Source organism: Micromys minutus, assembly GCF_963924665.1.
Source record: "Micromys minutus genome assembly, chromosome: 4".
Lineage (NCBI taxonomy): Eukaryota > Metazoa > Chordata > Mammalia > Rodentia > Muridae > Micromys > Micromys minutus.
In genome coordinates this window covers 14,100,572-14,121,171 of record NC_137973.1, presented here as the reverse complement: position 1 = coordinate 14,121,171, position 20,600 = coordinate 14,100,572, and the positions used below count along the sequence as shown (strand labels likewise).

The window sequence follows — 20,600 nt, the reverse complement described above, 5'->3', positions numbered from 1 at the left end:
CTACCATTTTATATTATATAGGATTCTCTAAAGTACACCAAATTATATGCTACAAAGGAGGATTATTGAGTTCATTTACAAGTAGAACTGGGAGGTTCACTGTATTTGTCTATGTGTTGAAGAAGTTTAAATTCCAGCAATTACTCATTTCAAGTATCTGAAAGGTCGTTAGTCTAGATCCAGTGCTAAAAGCCTCACAGCTGCCCAGATACACTGAGATTCATTTCATACAACGAGGATGAATAACCTGGAGTCTGCTTCTAGTAGACTACAGAGACAAGTGTGCACTCTCAGAAAGATGAGGCAAAGGCAGTCCTGTGAACACACCATTTCTCTCTAACGTTTTCTATCTGATATGCCAGTTGGAACATACCACCCAGGGTCAGGGCCAGCTTTTCTTTTAAGTGTCTCCTGTCTACAATCCCTCACAGGCACTCATAGTTGTGTTTCCTAGATTATTCCAAATCCACTCAAATTGGCAACACTACTCTGCATACATAGGTATATTAAAAATGAGTGTATGTTCTACATTTAATAATATGTGAACAATAACTCGGATAATCTAAGATCTTTTTATTTTACTCAAATGACTCAAAAAAGTATATGCTTTACCTCATTGAATTCTTAGGCTAGCATCATTTGTTATATTTATATTAGAGGTGAGAAAAGAAAATACAATGAGCTTTATGAAAGGATGAATAATTGAAGAATGTATCATAAATCAGTCTTTCTCAGAATGTGAGCTCAATTATTCTAATGCTATGAATCGGGATCACTATTTCCTGGAAGGTGAGTGATAGAGTAAAAACACTTGACAAAGTTAAAGACTTGAAATATATAATGAAACAAAGGCAAGCAACACTATGATCCTGGAAAAATCTTGCATTGGCATAATGCATTGGACCACATGTGCATTATTATTCTCATGCACTAGAATAAATCCACCAAAAATTTAGGAAGTATTCATTTGAGTATATAGGTATAAATTTGGTCACCAATCATATTATGTAGGACTTTATATATACACATAATACATAGAAATAAAATGTATCATAATATTAAACAGAGCAGCCAACGCTGGATAAAGCATATTTAATTAACAGCAGAGAAATCCTAAATACAACATCAATTTTTGGTACAAAATCTAATTTGCTTTATTTCCAAGAAACTCAGATAACTCACAAAACATTTAAAATATATGATATTAAATTATCTTGGGGGAACAAAATATAGATAGATACTCAAAAACGCAAGGTAATATACTTATTTTAATGAAGTAAATGTCATATCTAATGGGCCCAAGTGTCAAACAAAATAAGAAAGCAAAATGTGTAATGAACCATACAGTTCTTTCTTTTATTTATAAAAGATGAACTCCAATGCAACACAAAATTGAAACATTCAGCCACAAGACCATTTCAGGAGATAATAACTCAAGAAATTATTCATTCAAGGAGAAACTATTTCTTTACACTAAAATACAATATACTCTTTTTAAAATAAACTCAATGTTGAAGTCACTTAGCATTTTGAAAGTTCATAATCAAAGAAGATTTCCATTAGAAATTAGAGGAAAGGTCAACATTGATAAGCAAGTTTATGGTTTTAATTGTATGGAATCCTAAAGCCATTGACTGAAATATAAAAAAAAATATTTAATCATATTTTATGTGAACAATTAAATTATTTAGAAAGTATAATTATTCGGAGTCTGTTTTCTCAGTATTTCCACCACTGTCATGTTCTACCATATTTTACCTTGCATTAGCTGTTGGTGGGCAACAATTTGTGTCACAAATCATTTTGAACTAAAATAATGATGTGTTAAATAATATCATTTATTGAAAGCATTTGATGCAAAAATACTCAGCAAAATCCTTGGAAATCTAAATAATATGAAAAATGGTTCGAAGGAGACAATATGTTTCTACATAAAGACAAATGAACTCTTCTCTGCAGATATAATAAACTTGAACAGCTGCTTTTTTTGGAATCTTGATAGAAGTCTACTGGCCTTTTACAGAAAAAGATGTTTTTCTTTCAGGTTGATACTTCAGGATGACATTAATCAGTATTATTTAAAATTGTAGCAACTTACTTTAATTAATATTCTTATTTAAAAGTGTTTTCTAATATATATATATATATATATATATATATATATATATATATATATATATATATATATATATATATATATATATATATATCCTCCATATCAAATTTCTTACATTGAGCTCCTTACAAATCCAATTTAGTGTTCTTTTGAGAGAAAGAGAAAGAGAGAGAGAAAGGGAGGGAGGTAGGATGGAGGGAGGGAGAGCAGAGGGAAGAAAGAAATAAGGGAACGATGAGAGCGTGGAGGGAGGGAGGGAGGGAAGTGGGGGATGGAAATGGGGGAGAGAGAGAGATAGAGAAAACTTACTATGATGTATTTGTCTGTTCAACTGTACTTACAAGTGTTTCCAACAAGGTAGGTGTATGTACAAACTGGAATACGTATTCAGATGTCTTTCTCAGTATTTTTTTTCTGTATTTACCTTATATTTCTCTCTAATTCTCTAACTGATCTGGAGTTATTCAACTAGGCTGGACTGGCAGCTGGATAGTCTTGGTATTCTGTTATTTTTCTGCCTCCACTATAATGCTTGGGTTTAAGACACAGACTTCTGTACCCCGTTCGTATTACAAAGTGGGCATTAAGTATAGTTCTTAGATAATCATGTTTGTGCCGCAAGCATTTTCTCTCAAGTCTATCTTGATGAACTTTTAAAATAGAGAAAGCATTGAATCTAGATTGCTTTTCACAAGGTGGCCATTGTTACCATAATAATCCTGCCAATCCCTGAGCATGGGAGATCTTTCTATCTTTTGAGATCTTCAATTCCTTACTTCAGATGCTTGAAGTTCTTGTCATACAGATCTTCCACTTGCTTTGTTAGAGTCACACCAAGTTATTTTATATTATTTGTGACTATTGTAAAGGGTGTCATTTCTCTTAATTTCTTTCTTAGCCTATTTATCCTTTGAGTAGAGGAAGTCTACTGTTTTGTTTGAGTTCATTTTATATCCAGCCAATTTGTTGAAGTTGTTAATCAGTTGTAGAAGTGTTTTGGGGTCACTTAAGTATATGTTCATATCATCTGCAAATCATAATATGTTGACTTCTTCCTTTCCAATTTGTATCCCTATGACCTCCTTTTATTGTCTAATTGCTCTGGCTAGGGCTTTGAGTACTATATTGAATCAGTAGGGAGAGAGTGGTTATCCTTGTCTAGTCCCTTATTTCAATGGGCTTGCTTCTAGTTTCTCTCCATTTAGTTTAATTTTGGATATTGGTTTGCTTTATATTGATTTTACTATGTTAAGATATGGAGTCCAACTCAATTTTTCATAGAGTTAGTGCAATTTGCAAATTCATTTGGAATAACAAAAACCCAAGAAGGCAAAACTTATTCTCAACCAAGAACTTCTGAGGGTGAACTTTCAGTGTTTGTAAGTGTTGCCTGTATGGAGTCTGGCTGTCCTACAATGCCTTGCATTCTAACCTAAATACAATCTTTTATGCATCTTATTCTCCTGTTTCACTTGGCAAAATTTGTCTTCTTGTAGTTTTTGTTTGAAGTAGCATCTTATGTAGAGTGCATGACTTCAAACTCATTATGCAGCCAAGCATGAACTTCAACGCTTGATACTTCTCTTGTTCCAAGTGCTTTTTCTTCTTTTATAAAATATTTTTTATATTTACATTTCAAGTATTATTTTCTTTCCATATTTCCCCTCCAGACGCCACCTATATCATTTCCCTCTCCCTTGATTCTATGAGGGTTCTCCCACACCACTCACCCATGTCCTCCTCCCTTCTGCCCTGAAATTCCCCTACTCTGGGCAATTGAACCTTAATAGGACCAAGGACCTCTCCTAACACTGACACCCCTCAAGCCCATCCCCTTCAACATATGCACCTGACACCCCTCAAGGCCATCGCCTTCAACATATGTACCTGACACCCCTCAAGGCCATCCCCTTCAACATATGCACCTGGAGTCATGGATCCCTCCTACCATACCCTTTGGATGGTAGTTTAATCCCTGGGAGCTCTGGGTTGTCTAGTTGATTGATATTATTTTTCTTCCTATTGGGTTGCAAAACCTGTCAGTTCTTTTAGTCCTTGTCTAGCTCCTCCATTTGGGAAGATCACCTTCAAACTACTTTTATCAGCTAAACAGGGCCACTCCTGCCTTAGTGAAGAAACACATCCTGCCACATCACTCCAATGAAGAACAACCGTGAAGGAATACACAACGCCAAACAATGTTATCTTTTACGATAACTTCAGTGTTACACATTTATGCTAGTTAATTAAAAATCTAGTAGAATTTTAAAAATGCAATGATACTATCAAGAATGTGATTTGACAGAAGAATGTGTGATTGTTGACACCAATAGTCAGTGAACAAAGGATTTAAGCTGATCAACCTAGTCCAGTAAGGGAGTTGAAAAAGAATGGTAACATATCCCCAGCATCACTAAAGATTAAGCTAATCGAAGACTGTGCAACCATTGAGTGAATAGGAAGGAATCTTAGAAATACCACCACAATAAGCAAGCAAGACAAGCACTGTAACATTTTAATAACTGGTTCATAGTACTAACTCATTTATCAGGAGAGTGTAGCCAGTGACCTACAAAAATAATGAAGGCAGGACAATGCCAAAACCTACTTTATGTATTTCTGTGCTACCCTTTACATTATGTTCACCAGTGAAACCTTACTGAAAACTGCACTGATGATTTCAGTGACTAGAGCCAGGATTCCTGTTGACAGAAGCAAAATTTAAGCTATAAAATAACTAGTTTGCAAAATTGTCAAAGATACAACATAACAGATTTTAATACTAAATACCCAGTCACAAAAGAAAACACACGGTATGCGCTCACCGATAAGCAGATACTAATCTCAAAACCTCTGAATACCCAAGAAAAAATTCACAGATCATATGAAGCTAAACACTCACCAGAGGAAATACAGGGACAAATGGAGGAGCAGGCATTGAAGAAAAGATAATTCAGAGACTGCCTCTCCAGGGGATCCACCCCACATGTAGCCTCCAATCCCAAGCACTATGGATGATGCCTAGAAGTGCTTAATGTCAAGAGCCAGATATGGATGCCTCCTCAGAGGCTCTGCCAGAGTCATACAGATACGGTTGAGGATGCTTGCAGCTGACCATTAGACTGAACATGAGGACCCCAATGAAAGATCTAGAGAAAGAACTTAAGGAGCTGAAAGGGTTTGCAACTTCATGGGAAGAACAACATTATCAACCAACCAAACCCTCCAAATCTCCCATGGACGAAACCACTATTCAATGTGTACACATGTAGAGACCCATGGCTCCAGTAGCATATGAAGCAGAGGATAGCAGGATCTGACATCAATTAAAGAAGAGGACTTAGGTCACGTGAAGGTGTGTTTTCTCAGGGAAGGGAAATGCCAAAGCACTGAGGTGGGAGAGGGTGGTTGGGGAGAGGAAGCACCTTCATGGGAGCAAAGGGAGCTGAAGGAGGATGGGAATTGCGGGGAGGAGAAAACATTTGAAATGTAAATACAGAGAATGTCCAATAAAAATATTTGTATTGCATAGGTCATGAACATAAAAATTTATAACTAGAAATGTTATATTTATTTTAGTTACCAAGAAACAAATAAATCAAGTGGCTAACTTTTCTATAAAAAAAAAAAAAAGAAAAAGAAAACTTTAGGGGGAATTACTTTCTTTGACCTCAAGCTGTATTGAACAATCATGATCAAAACTAGATGATATTGGTATAGAAACAGGAATGTAGATCAATGCAATGTAATTGAAGACCCAAAAATGAACCCACACACCTATGTTCTCTTGATCTTTGACAAAAAAGCTACAACCATCCAGTGAAATAAAAGATAGCATTTCAGCATGTGATGTTGGTTTAACTGGCATTCAGCATGCAGAAAAATGCAAATCATTCTTATCTTCTTGTACAAAGATCAAGTCCAAGTGGATGAAAGACATTCACATAAAACCAGGTACATTGAAACAATTAGAAGAGAAAGAGGAAAAGAGCTTAGAACACATAAGCACAGGGGAAATTTTTCTTAGCAGAACACCACACTGGCTTATGCTCTAACATCAACAGTAGACAAATGAGACCTCATATAGTTGTAAAGCAAAGCTTCTGTAAAGCAAAGCACAATGCCAATAGGACAAAATGGCAACCAAAAAATTGGGAAAAAGAGCTTTACTAATTCTACATCTGATAGAGGGCTAATATCTTGTATATACAAAGAACACAAAAAATTAGACCCCAGAGAACTAAATAACCCTATAAAAATGGAAAACAGAACCAAACAAAGAATTCTCACTTGAGGAATATTGAATCATCACCAAACCCAGTCACTATTGATGATGCCAAGAAGTGCTTGCTGACAGGAGCCTGATATAATTGTCTTCTGAGAGACTCTGCCAAAACCTTATAGATACAGATGAGGATGCTTGCAGCTAACCATTAGATAGAGCTCAGGAACCCAAATGGAGAACTTAGAGAGAGTACTGAAGGAGCTGAAGGAGTTTGCAACCATAGGAAGAACAACAATATCAACCAACCAGACATCGGCAGAGCTCCCAGAAACTAAACCACTAACCAAAGAGTACACATGGGAGACCCATGGCTCCAGATATATATGTAGTAGATGATGGCATTGTTTGGCATCAATGGGAGGAGAAGCCCTTGGTCCTGTGATGGCTGGATACCCCAGTGTAGCATAATGCCTAGGCAAGTAGGTGGGTGTGGGTAGTTAGGTGGGAGAGCACCCTTATAAATTCAGGGGAAGTGGGAATGGGATAGGACATTTAAGAGGGAAACCAGAGGAAGGAGATAACATATGAAATGTAAATAAATAAAACTTTCAATTTTTAAAAACAATTTAAAAAATATAAAGCTATTTGTAAGTCATATATTATTTCAATCTTATTCAAAATGTTTAACAAGTTTGGTTGAAATAAAACATAATTTTAATTTGAAGTGAGTATATGACAATAAACAACACATGTTATTTGAAGTTTTAAATGAATTTTTATGTTACTTATTTCTAAAATAAGCTTCAAAATGATTTATTTGCTAACAGTGTGCTTATAAAAAATTAATAAATTTCAATGTGACACATATTATACTAATGTTATACAGATATAATCTCCCTGTGAAAGTGTTAGAGATATTATAAATACAGCATCAGTACTTTCAGATTTACAATGCTGTCATGATTTCTGTACTGTAATCATTAGCATGACATGTTGGAAAGACTATGTTAAACAATTTTAAACTGTTCAAGTTAAAAATTAAATACAGATTCACAGCTAACTTATTAAATATAAAAATATATACACTACAACCATTTATAATTCAATGCTTTTTCTTGGCTAAATCCTATAAACACATAATTTTAGACTATAAAAACATATTATTTTCCAGACTATTTCAAAGAAAGATTGTATTCTACAAATATTAACTATTTATACAATTAAAGTTTATAGGTATTCCAAATTTATTTCTAAATACATGAAAGAGTACAGGTCAAGTTTCATTTGATGGCTTTGTAATTTGTTTATTGAAAAGCACTGGAAACATTAAGTTAGAATTATCAAGCTAGGGTTCTTTTTATGAGCGAAACCAGGCACAAATGCAGGAAGTTAGATTAAAGCGTTTTTCTGTACTTAGTTCTACGCAGTAAACTTGTTTGAACAAATGAGATTAGAGCTTGCACAGGAAGTTTACAAAAAACACTAGATAAAAAAATAAGTTATAAAAACTATTAACATAAATTATTTTCTGAAAAACATATAATTTTCCAAATTGTTTATCAGTTCTTAATAAGCTATGGTTGCATTCTGTGTTGTTTGTTTTTGTTTTGTTTAACATTGGAAGATGATATTATTCCCAAAACCCAAGATAGCAGCAGTCCTTCTAGGTGAAATAAAGAAGTTCTTGTGTCAGAATTTATATCTCATTTGCATACAATTCAGTAATTTAAAAGTCATCCTGTGTGTGTGAGTTTTAAATCGTATCTCAGCTAAGAACAGGGGAAGGCCTGGCAAACATCACAAAAATTTTATTACACTGTTAAAAGATATTCCCAGACAATACTTGCAAAACATAATTTCTACTTCAGATGGTGTGATTTGTATGTCCAGAGAAATAAAACATCAAGAAGAATGTTTCACCAAACTTATTTCTGCTTCAAAAACAGAGTTACACATATGATTTAATGTTAACCTGATATAGTGGAGCCCTTCGTGGTTAGGAAGATGTGCAATCAGTATGTCAGAAATTCATGTCATTTGAGTGCTTATCAGACAGCACATCTTTGAAAAGAAATTCCTATTTGCAACCCTAAAGTGTGTTTCTCAATTCTAGCATTAGCATGTGGAAGATAAATGTGTATAATAGCTTCAGAGACAAAATATGCCATGCTTCCAATTGCCAAACTAAATTTACACAATATAATTGTCAACTCAGGAGTTTTCAGTTTCCCTTCTGTTATTAGAGACATTTCGTAACATGTCGTATCTATTTAAAATCATTAACAAATACCTTTTATATTTTACATATAAGTAAAAATAAGATAGCAATGACCTGATATTGAGTTTGTTATAGAGTGTACTTTGAAAAGAATAATTTGTTTATTTATAGACATGACAAAACACTAAATTCTAGTTTGGGGCAGTGATTTAATCTGGAACATCCTTGGAACAAAAATGTTCCAGCAGAGAAGTGTGCTGGCTCCACAAAGTTCAGAGTTTTAAATCAGTTCAGATTTACAGTGCAGATTGTGAAACATATTGTCATGGTACTTTGTGCATTTCTACTTAACCTTTGAAATATTATTTTAAAATATTTATTTCTTACCTTTGATCCTTGAACTTTCTTGGGTTTTTTCCTGCTGAAATGAAAACAGAAATAGGTCAAAATCTTCAAGTGAAAAGTTTTATCTCAGTATGCGTCAAATGCTTACTATACATAGATCTCAAAACATACTTTTGGAAATTATCAAATTAATGGCAACCCTTGGTGCTTATATTTTTGTAATAGTCTCATGCATATATTACAAATAAATAAATGGCTAATGTGAAACAGTTAATCATGCCTCTCCAATTCTCATCCTATTTAATCTCAAAAGATAGTAATATTTTCTAAATTTGCAGTCAAATCAAAAGTAATTACAAAGTATTGGAAATAGTAAATATCTAAGAATAACTAAATACCCAAGAAACAACTCACAAAACATAAGAAGCTCAAAAAAAGAAAAGCCAAAAAAATAAAATTCTCAGTCCTTCTTAAAAAAAAAAAAAAAAAAAAAAAAAGTGTATAGCACCCTCTCAGAGTGGGGTACACCTAGGCCTTAAATCGTTAAAAACTCAAGAGCTAACAAGATAACCTTGTGGCAATGTTTGGTATTTAAAAATCATTATGTTTAATCAATACACACAAAGAAAATTTTGACCATTTCCATGTTACACTTTGTTTTACATGTACTTTATGCTTATGGTAACTAGTAAGATTAAATGCATACTAGCAAAACCTTAAAAATATCAAGTACTGACAAAAATATAATCGTATAATTTTATGTCAAAAAAAGAATAACTAAAGTGAAAACTCTCATTAAAATGGTATAAAAAACTGCAGTTTTTTTCTGTTTAAATTATAATTGACAATATGTTTTTCATTAAAAGTTTGCCACAGACAAACCAATACACCAACTTTGTATTCTTCTTACTCGTTACAAAGTAACCTCAAAAATTTTTTTCCAAGTTTTATATTAGATATTGTGAAATCTGTAACTTCTCATTTAAGATTCAAGCACAGTTTAGTCTCCTAAAAATTTCAAGATCTCACCTAAAATTATTTTAAAACATATCCCAAATAAAATGTCAAAGATGAAAAAATATATATATGATGAAATTAATACCAATCAAAATATTTAGTAAAAATCTTATGTTGTTGCAACCATTAAACCAAACTTTCTTTTTTATTTAAAACCAAACTTTCAAATTCAATTAAAATTGTTGTGAAGTTACACACACACACACACACACACAAACACACACACACACACACACACACCCATATATAGTTAACTGACTAAATTCTGTCAATATGAAAGACTATTATATCCTAAATTACATATAGATATTGATACACATGTAGTTTTACCATCACTTCACATCAGTCATTTCATATGTGGGTTATTTTATATACACACACACACACACACACATGCATATATATATATAGTATATAAGAATGACATGAACTTTGAGAATATTCACTCAGATTTCTTCTTCTCTTCACTCATGCTATTCCCATCATTTATTTAGTAGAGTCTTCCGTCTAGGTTTATTTTGCTTATATAAATGATTCCTTGTATATATGAAGAACTGAACCCAAGACTGAAAGAAAACTAGTAGCATTTATCTTTCTGTATCTGCCTCATTACACTAAGTATTATGTTTCCAATGGCATACACAGTTCTGCAAAAAACACAATGCCTTCTTCCTTATGTCTCTAGAAAACTCTATTGGAAATGTACACTACACTATTTTTATGAACACACCTTTATCCATAATACATTTAGGCAATTTTCATATATTTCATATTTAAAAGTATCTTAATAAACATGAATGTACAGTGTCTCAGTGATGTAATGAAGTAAATTTCTTTGTGCACCTCAAACTATGCATTTGGTAGCTACATTTTTCAATTTTGTGTTATCTTTATACATATTTCTGTTGTATCTAAACTAATTTTTATTCCCATTGGCAACTTTTAGTTCCAGCTTTCCCTACAATAGCATCCACACCTAATTGTTTTTTTCTTAATGGACAGTCAGTCTGTCTAAGATAAATTGAAGTTTGACTATAATTATAATTTCAATTTCTCTGAAATGGAGAATATTAAATATTTTGCATATTTATTGGTTATTGCTATTTCACCTTTTTATAGTTGGATAATCACTTCATTAACTCCTTTACTGATTGAAAGATCTGAAATCCCTAATAATGTTTAATATATATTCTTATATTATAGATATTAACCTAATGTGCTATATAGCAGGCAACGATTTATAATGATTCCCCACTGTGTTTCTTTATAATGTGTTACTTTATCTAGATATTTTGGTTGTGCAAACACTTTGAGATTTTAGTTAACCTCATTAATACATTTGAGAGGTTATCTGCTGTGGTTATAAATACTAAATCAATATTTTCTTCTAGATGTTTAAAATTTTCAATACTTACTAATGTTATTTGGTTTATTAGTATGTTTTTGTATCTAGAAGAATTCTAATTTCATTTTATGTGAAAAGATATTTTCCCAGCAACATTTGTTGAAAAAATTGCGTTGGTGTCCCTTGAAAAAATTCACATGGCTTTCCCTGATTGTCAGTTTTGTCTGGATTTCCTGCTTTATTTTGTTGTCTACATACCTGTTTCTTGCTATTTGTTATTAAGTGCCATGCTGTTTCATGACTGTGTCTCCATAGTATAGTCATTTGCTGATTTATTAATGATCATTCTATTTTTGCTCAGATTTGCTTTAAATTTTCAAGCTCTTTTCACTTCCATACAAATTTTGTGATTTCATTGCTTCCATTTTCTTGTAAGTAATCACACTGGTGTATTGATAAGAATTGTCTGGACCTACAGATTGCTCTTTGAACTACATTAATGTTAACAATATTGACTCTCCTGATCCAGAACTATGATTGTTCTTTGATATTTTGTCTTTTTCAATTTCTTTCTTTGGTGTTAAAAATTTTTCAATGTATTAAGTTCTAAAATAATGGGTTTCCATATAAACAGTTTAAATAGAAAAAAAAACATGTAATTCAGTGTATTTGTTTACTCAACCTACCTGGAATTAATTTGCATTTCTAATGAAAGTTTCCCCAAAAAGAGAAAAGCAATTGTGAGTCTAACATGACTGGAGTAGATAAACTAGACAGAGTTCAGTAGAAGGTGCTATCAGGGAGACCATGAAAACATTCATAAAGAATCTGAAGAGCTTTGAACATTCATCTTAAACTAATAATTTTATCAGAATGACATTTAAATACAACCACAGCCTTGGTGGACATTTCATCAGGATAGTTTGAGAAAGGTAAGTTTAGACTCACAAAGTCAGGACCAAGAATGGATTCCTGTGGTAACACAGATAGATGTTGGCAATGGCATAGAATAACGTGGCACTAGATTTGCTTTTCTCAGAACTGGCACAATGAATAATGAATTACACCAAAAGGAGACAAGGATGTTGCCAGGGACATGAGCTCAGAATACAATCAAGCTGTTTCTAGCTAGATAAGTTAAGGACAGAAGAATAAGTATTTTTATCCTTTCTTCATTTTTTTCCAGCTCTGTACACTTGGTTTTCTTGAAAGTCTGTGCTTTTGCCTATAAGATATTCCTGCCATTTTTTCTGGTTTCAACCTCCCGCAAAATTTGGTGAGTGTAACAGATATTATGGATTTGAGAGCTGCCATCATCTTTTGTCTAAAGAATCACAGATTTATATTCTTTCAAAAACTGCAATGTTAAACTTCTGCTTAAAAGTTCTACCTACAAACATTCCTTCACTGCTGGTGGGAGTGCAATCTTTTGCAATCACTATGAACATATATTTGATGGTTTCTCAGAAGATTTGGAATAGTTCTACCTCAAGACCCAGCTATACCCATGCTGAACCATGTTTTTGGCAGCTTTAACTGTAGTAGTCAGAACTGACAACAGCCTAGATGTCTCTTAACTAGAAAATGGAAACAGAAAATGTGATTCATTTATACAGTGGGATACTACTCAGCCTCTACAAACAAGGATATCATGAATTTTCTTGGGAAAATTCATATAATATCAAGAATGGAACAAGGAAAGATGTATGAATCTCAGAACAAAAAAAAAAAAAGTCTGAGTTCAATGGAAGGAGCAAACTGGGTAGACCAGGGAGTGGGGCAGGTAGGATGGTAAAATAATATGTAAGGAGAGCAGGGGTTAAAGAAGGAGGATCAGCCCGGGGTGGGGCAATCTCTAGGATATGCCAAAGTCCTAGAATCCAGATAGGCCCCAGAAGGTCTATGAGATTCCTAGCAGTTTATAATAAGGGTGTGGAAGTAGCCACTTCCTGTAACTAGGCAGTATTACAAGTAGAATGATAAGGAGAGTCACCTACCCACAAAACCTACAATCCAAAATATGTCCTACCTACAAGATATGCAGGGACAAAGATAGAGGAGAGACTGAATGGCCAACCAATGACTCCCCCAAACTGAGACCCATCTCATAAGCAAGCACCAATTCCTGACACTATCAATTATACTCTGCTATGCTTGCACACAGGAACCTAGTGTAACTGTCATCTCAGAGGTTCCACGTATCAGCCAATGGATAGGGGTACGGAGACCCAACCCAAACATTAGATGGGGCTCAGGGAATCTTACTGAAGAACTAGAATAAAGACTGAGGGACCCAAAGAAAATAGACTTTACAGGAAGACCAACAGAGTCAACTAACCTGGACCACTGAGGCCTCCCAGAGACTTAATCACCAACCAAGAAGCAAACATCAGCTGGACCTATGTTCCCTACATATACATAATAGATGAACAGTTTGTACTTTATGAGGGTCCCCCAAACTGGAACAGGGTCTATCTCTGAGCCTGTTGCATGCCTGCCTGCCTGCCTACCTGTCTACCTGTCTGCCCGCATGTGAATTCTGACGCCTTAAATGATCAGCCTATTTGCCTTTAGTGGGAGAGGCTGTACCTGGTCCCAACTTAATGTCTGGTGAGAGGAGGGGAGGGGTTGATATCAAGAGAGGGCCTTCTCTTTTTCAAAAGAGAAAATACTGCAGTTGAGGATGCTTGCAGCTAACATCAGACTGAAAACAGGGACCCCAATAAAGGAGCTAGAGAAAGGACTGAAGAAGCTGAAAGGGTTGCAACCCCATGGAAAGAACATTTCCAACCATCCAAACTCTCCAGAGGTCACAGGGACTAATACACCAACCAATGAGAACACATAGAGAGACCCTTGGCTCCAGCTGCATATGTAGCAGAGGACAGCACTGTCCGGCATCAATAGGAGAATAGGCCTTGTGTCAAGTGAAGGCTCAGTACCCCAGTGGAGGTGAATGCCAAGATGCAGAGGTGGGAGAGAGTGTTGGAATAGGGAGCACCTTCATGGAAGCAAGGGGAGGGGTGGGAGGGAGGGGAGTGGGAGAAAATGGGATAATATCCAAAATGTAAATACAGAGAAAATGTGCTAAGAAAGAGAAGGAGAAGGGGGTTGGGGAAGGACTTGTGTTGGGGCACTAGGAAGAGAATCAAGTCTGATATTTGCTTGTAAAGGCAGTAAATTAATGTAAATAAAAGCATTTCTACCTACAATTTGACTTCTGTATCTAGATAGCTAATAATGTAGACAATTGATCACATTCAGTGAAAGTGATAATCCCTCCTTTGGCCATCAGAAAATAGGTAGAAGTAACAATTTGAGCATTTTCTGTATTCAGACTATGAGATTTATCACCCTTGCTTTTGAAATGTAATAGACTGCAATATATTATGGGTTATATTTTAATAGATAAATGTAATTGTGACACCATGCCAAAATCTGGATAAAATGAAAGTTGTTGTAATACAATCTGCTTAGCCATCAGACATGAAAAAATGGGATAAAGAAAATGAAGAGCTCCTAAAAAATACATGATGGAAGAAAGACCTAGTGCCAACCAGAGAATAAGTGTTCCCATAGGAAGAAAAATAAAAATCATACCATTGTAACAACTTATGTATGTTTTATGCAATGAGACTATATTCATGCAATGTATACACACATAAACAATACTCACAAGTACACATATGCACCATCCATATGTGTGTGTGTGTGTGTGTGTGTGTGTGTATACATGTCTGTGTAATATGTGTTATAATATCATGGATTTTCTTTTCATCTTTTCTATAAAATTGTAACATTGCTGTAGAAATGGTAGAAAGTAATTATCTTTCTCTGACATAGCCAATTTACAACTAAATCCATTTTCTCTCTAATTTCTGCCTAATACTTTAAAAATACATTGAAACAAGATAAATACAGTGAAGCACTGGTTCCAAGAAGGATGGATTCTAAAAGGACTAGAATTCATGGGGGACTGTTTCAAGAAAACACATACTATTTGAGATCTTTAGCTTCTGTATAAATAACCACAGTCTTTATTCAGAAAATAAAAATGAAGAAAATGTTCTAGATTTAAGTATTCAAAATTGAGATAAATATAAAGTTTAATTATCTACTGAAAAAGAATAAAAAGGTAGGACATTTTAGGATTAAAAAAACATGAGAACAAGGAATCACTGACTCCCAGCTTATGCATTATTTATGATGTAAGTTTTCAATTGTATAGATTCTTCTCAGAGGTCAAGTACAATTGTCTCTTAAAAATACCCATTAGAGTTATTGAGCTAGTTGGAATCATTGCCTTCAGATAAAATACAATTTTGTTTCTCCTGTGGGTTTAGATGTAATATTGGAATTATTCAAATATGAAAAAGATACTGTAAAATATACCTGCTGATAAAAATTCCATCATAAACCAACTAGTAAAGAATGACTTGATTTATGTGTTTTTGTTCACAAGACTTGTTTCATTTTATCTAGTTGCCATTTAATACACTTTGAAAACATCCAAATAATGGAAGGAAATTAAGGTAAAGAAACTGGAAATGTTACTGATTTTATATTCTTATTGATATAGACTATGGGTTAAAAAATGTGATATCAGGAAGACCAGTTTCTGTAACATAACATGTAGGTAAAGAAAAACTATGGTATGCAGGGCTTATCAATTAATTAAATTGGTTCAATGTAATAATTTGTTTTAATAAAGAGAGGAGTGGTTGGCTCAATATTGAAGGTTGAGTGGTTTGCCAAATTTCAAGAACTAACAGTGATTTAAATATATGATTTCATGAGAAGCAGAAGAATCACACACTTTATGGTTTGGTATTCTTGAACCAATCATAAGTGGTTTCATCTAGCAAAATTTTATGACACATAACTATTGCTTAAATTATATGAGGTCAAATAGGTTAAACAGACACTGACATTGTATTTTGATGTACAGCAATATATTAATAAATGTTTGTAAATCAGTTTTAATATTGCTTCAAATTATTTTCTGATATGGCAGTCAAGTTTTAGAATAAGTTTATTTTCCTACCTATAAAATTCATTAATAGGAAAACTATTCATTTTTCACTTTGTCTTACAGTATTTCTCAGAACAAACTTAAAGCACTGTAATTTTGTTATGTATACAGACACCATAAAATATAAACCAGAAGTTAAAGTAGACAATGATCATTAATAATAAATTGACTAATAATTAATGATTAATGATCTACTTTTTTTGAAATTTAGCTATTATCTTTTTTATACCAAGCCTTTGATAATGTTATATATTTGAGAGCATTTATGTGACAAGAAGACATTCAAAAGTAAATTGGTAGGAAGAATAAATTCAGAAGGATCACTTGGATAAAAACAAGAAAACTTTATCTTTTTTAAAGCCATTAAGTTAATATAAAATAGCTGATATAAAATGGTTGGAGATCAATTTAATGCTTTGATTCAATCAAGAATCTGCATGCCTAAATGGCTCAAGTTCTTTGTCCCCAACTGATTTTTGATTTACCAATAAAGATTCAAAGGCCAGTGACTGGGCCTGGGGCAAGACAAATAGAGTGTGCTGGTGAAGACTCAGGGAAGAACATGAAGAACATCTATGACTCAGGGTAGAAAGATGGAACACTTATATTTTTGGTTGTGAGCCTAGCCTTTAACGGCTGAGCCATCTCTCCAGCCATGCAGTCACTGATAGTGGGATGCTAACCCCAGAGGCTTGCACTCCCCCAGAAACAACTCACAGAGTGTATGAAGTCCAAGAAATAAAGAAAACAAAAACTATACATATATTCACAAAACAAGAAGACTTTGACTATTTCCATGTTGCGTTTTGTTTTGCATGTACTTTACGCTTATTGCAACTAGTACGTTTTCAATGCATACTGTCAAGCCCTTGAAAAAAATCAAGTACTGACTAAAAAACATATTCACATGGTTTTATGTAAAATTTATTTTAATGTCTGAAAAAACAGTACTGACAAAAATGTATAATTTTAAGCAAAAAATGTTTAAAATCTTAAAAAAAAATAATAAGCTGTTAGTCTTTTGTGTAGATGGAAATATCTCAAGAAACACTTCTTGTTATGATTAATAATTTGAGTCTTATTTGTAACAGATAAGAGACCAATGTATTTTCCAGTTAAAAAAAAAATAAATCTTGTTTTGAAGACAAAAAAAAAAAAAAAAAAAAAAGAAGCAAAAAGCAGAAGTTAAAATATAGTCAGATATATTGTCCTCAATGCAATAAATAAAAAGCCAAAAAAAAAAAAAAAAAAAAAAAAAAAAGAAAGATGGAACACAAGAGCAGCAGAAGAGAAAGCTAACCAGCCATGTGAGATCTCATGTAAGTGACCACTGCCTATTTCCCAGATTGGGCCTGGATTAGCAGGGAAAGGTTTCTGCAGTACCTGGCTTTTGAGGTAGCAAAGGCATTTTTAAAAGTAGGTCAGTGAGTGAGTGAGTGAGTGAGTGTGTGTGTGTGTGTGTGTGTGTGTGTGTGTGTGTGTGTTTTCCATTCGAGGATCCAAAGATAGCTCTGGGGCAGGTGCAAGCATGCAGTCTCCCAAGAGCCAAAGTGGTGTAGGCAAAACTCACAACTACACAAAATTAGGTTTTTTTTTTTAATTATTTGTTTAGGTTGACAAATACAGTTGTCTTATAAGTACAGTGGTCCTAAAAGATCTATGGAAACTGGTGTATACCAAGCCACACTGGCAATTATTTTAACTTAGCTTACTGTTATCATAATAGAAAATATAATTAAGACTAAGAATTATGAACATTGTAATTCATAGCATGAAAATTATTAACATAGTAGGCTAAGTTTTAAAAAATTTCTTTCTGAAACTTTGATGTCTGTTATTTATTTCCCAAACAAATGAAACCAAAAGTATTTAAGTATGAATTAGCAGAACATGCATATGTATCATGTATTTATTTCTGTATACTGTATAGGACAAATAAAACATTAAAATTTGTTTTATTTTATTTTATTTTTTTAGTTGAACAACTTTATTTTAAAAAACAAAGATAAATGTACAGATTGTAAAAGCATTTTTGCATAAAAGTATAAGTTTATAAATTCATGGAAGTGGTCAAAGGAGACTTATTTTGTATAATTAAGTTATTACAATTTGCAAATGCATTTTTAACATTCCAACATACGAATATGCCAAAATACACAAGCTCTTTTCACCTGCTCTCCTGACTATTATCTCAGCAACATTCATGTAGCTACAGTTAATTTAATTATAAACATTTTTCTCATATAAAGCACATTGGTAAGCATGAAATAATGCTTTTGATTTATTTAATGTTGCTGTTATAAAAATACTGCCAATAAAATATAATAAAAGATTTACTTAATAATAATTTTATTATATTTTATTTCAAATGCATTTTTTTCTTAGCATTTCAGTAGCGTACCTGTTCCACTGTCCCATGAGAAAGATATTCTTTGGGTTTTTAATTTCAAACAGCATCTCTATTACTTGATTGCCTTTACGGCTGGGATTGCTTCCGTGAATGACACATTTGTGATCACGCCTGTTGCCCACAGTGGAATGTTGATTTCATGGCCTAGAGAACTTTGAAATCTTTACTTAGGAATCCTCAGGCTTTGTCTTCATAATACAATAGTTGAGTGGCAAGAAAAGGTGCAGACACACCCACCCACCAACCCCCCCCCCACACACACACAGGATGGTAACATCTACCAATGAATGGGAAACTATACACTGTTTGGAGTAAATTCTTGGAGAGTTGAGGGCCTCTTGTGATTTTGCATGTGTAAAGAAATTGTAGGGAAAAGCAGGTTCTTTACACTACGAAGAGAAAGGCCAAGGACCTAACATTATATCATAAGCTCTGTGTTCCCTTTCACAGGTGGATCCTAAATTCATATATTTGGATGTATGTGCTCAACCCGGAAAACCTACAGAAGAAAAACAGAGAAGAAACTAGAAATGGTTCCTTTTCATTGTGAACTTCTTAAGAGAAGGGGATAATACAACACTGATAATAAATAAACAGAATGTGCAGATTTGAAGGGTGGGAATTTTAACTAGGTACAATGGTATACACATTTACAAGATGGTGAGGGACAGAGGGCTCACTAGCTCAGTAAAAATAATTATGTGTAAAGGTTATTTGGAAAGTTAATACTTTGTGAGTCAATTTAAAACTATCAGTGTGTTTGTGTTTGTGTGTGTGTGTGTGTGTGTGTGTGAGAGAGAGAGAGAGAGAGAGAGAGAGAGAGAGAGAGAGAGAGAGAGAGAGAGAGAGAGAGTTAGAGACAGAGACAGAAACAGAGAGACACAGAGAGGCAGAGAGGAGAGACAGAAAGACACAGAGAGAGACAGAAAGAGGCAGACAGAGAAAGGGGGAGAGAATGTGTATGTTCATGGAAGTATTAGTATCTGACTGTCCGGATAATGCTTCTCAATTATACTAGTATAAGCTATCTTTTTACTATGTTTATATACGTAGGCAAATAGGAATTCAAACTTGACTCTAATCTTAGAAGCCTTCTTTAGAGTTCATGGTGGTTGGCGTTGATATATATCTCTGCCAAAGTACTGAAGTAAGTGAAAGCTAAGACCAGTCCTAGGCAGAACTTTTTTTGTACTGCAGTTTTAAGGCTCAGGGAACAGTGCAGAGGAGGAAGTAGAAAAACCAAGAATTGGGATTTGGGCTGTGAAGTTCTGGGTTCTGGGTACAATGGCTGTGGTAAACTGAATTGGACCTAAAAAGGACTGGGTCTCCAAGCAGTTAGTGATGGAGTGGAAGATGATTACAGGACTCAGGGCCTTTCTGGTGGACTGTTGTATCCTGATGCCAGCATTGTCTTCAGTCATGCAGTAACAGAAGAAGGTCATCAGGCACCAGAACATAGTTGCAAAGTCATAGTCACATGCCTTCAAACAAAAATAAAAGTCATGGATATAGGGAGGAGATTTGTGGTGATGATGGGCTGTGCAATGGAAATAGGAGGGTGATTAGAGGTAGGATTTTATAATAAGTATTCATGTTATATGAAGTTGTCTAAGAACAAACAATAAAATCTAAAGAGTATTTTGGGTCTAAGGTCTTAAAGCAAAATAAAATTATATATGGTACTAACTAGTGTTACATAAAAATCACTTTTAATAATATGTAGTGTATAAAATAATTTCTCATTTTTATTGTAAATAATATATCATTCATAATCTAATATATAATTTGTATAAATCTCTTAATATCTCTTATAGTTTAATATAAGTGCTTTTGAAAAAGAGCAATTATAAAATTCTATGTTTTTTCCATAATATGTTTTTTGGCTGCATACA

General features: G+C 33.7%; 1 protein-coding gene across 3 annotated transcripts in view; it reads right to left on the bottom strand.

Moving 5' to 3' along the window:
* The window catches only part of FSTL5 (follistatin like 5), a gene marked incomplete at both ends in the record, with an annotated part of 572,330 nt that overhangs the window by 486,180 nt on the left and 65,550 nt on the right, over positions 1 to 20,600 (bottom strand). For 2 of the 3 annotated variants that reach the window (XM_080915374.1, XM_080915375.1), the window contains one exon: positions 8,947 to 8,977. In XM_080915374.1, coding sequence (XP_080771500.1) covers positions 8,947 to 8,977 — 31 coding nt within the window. Of the gene's footprint in view, positions 1 to 8,946; positions 8,981 to 20,600 lie in introns of all 3 variants that reach the window. The other variant, XM_080915373.1, reaches the window with a different exon arrangement.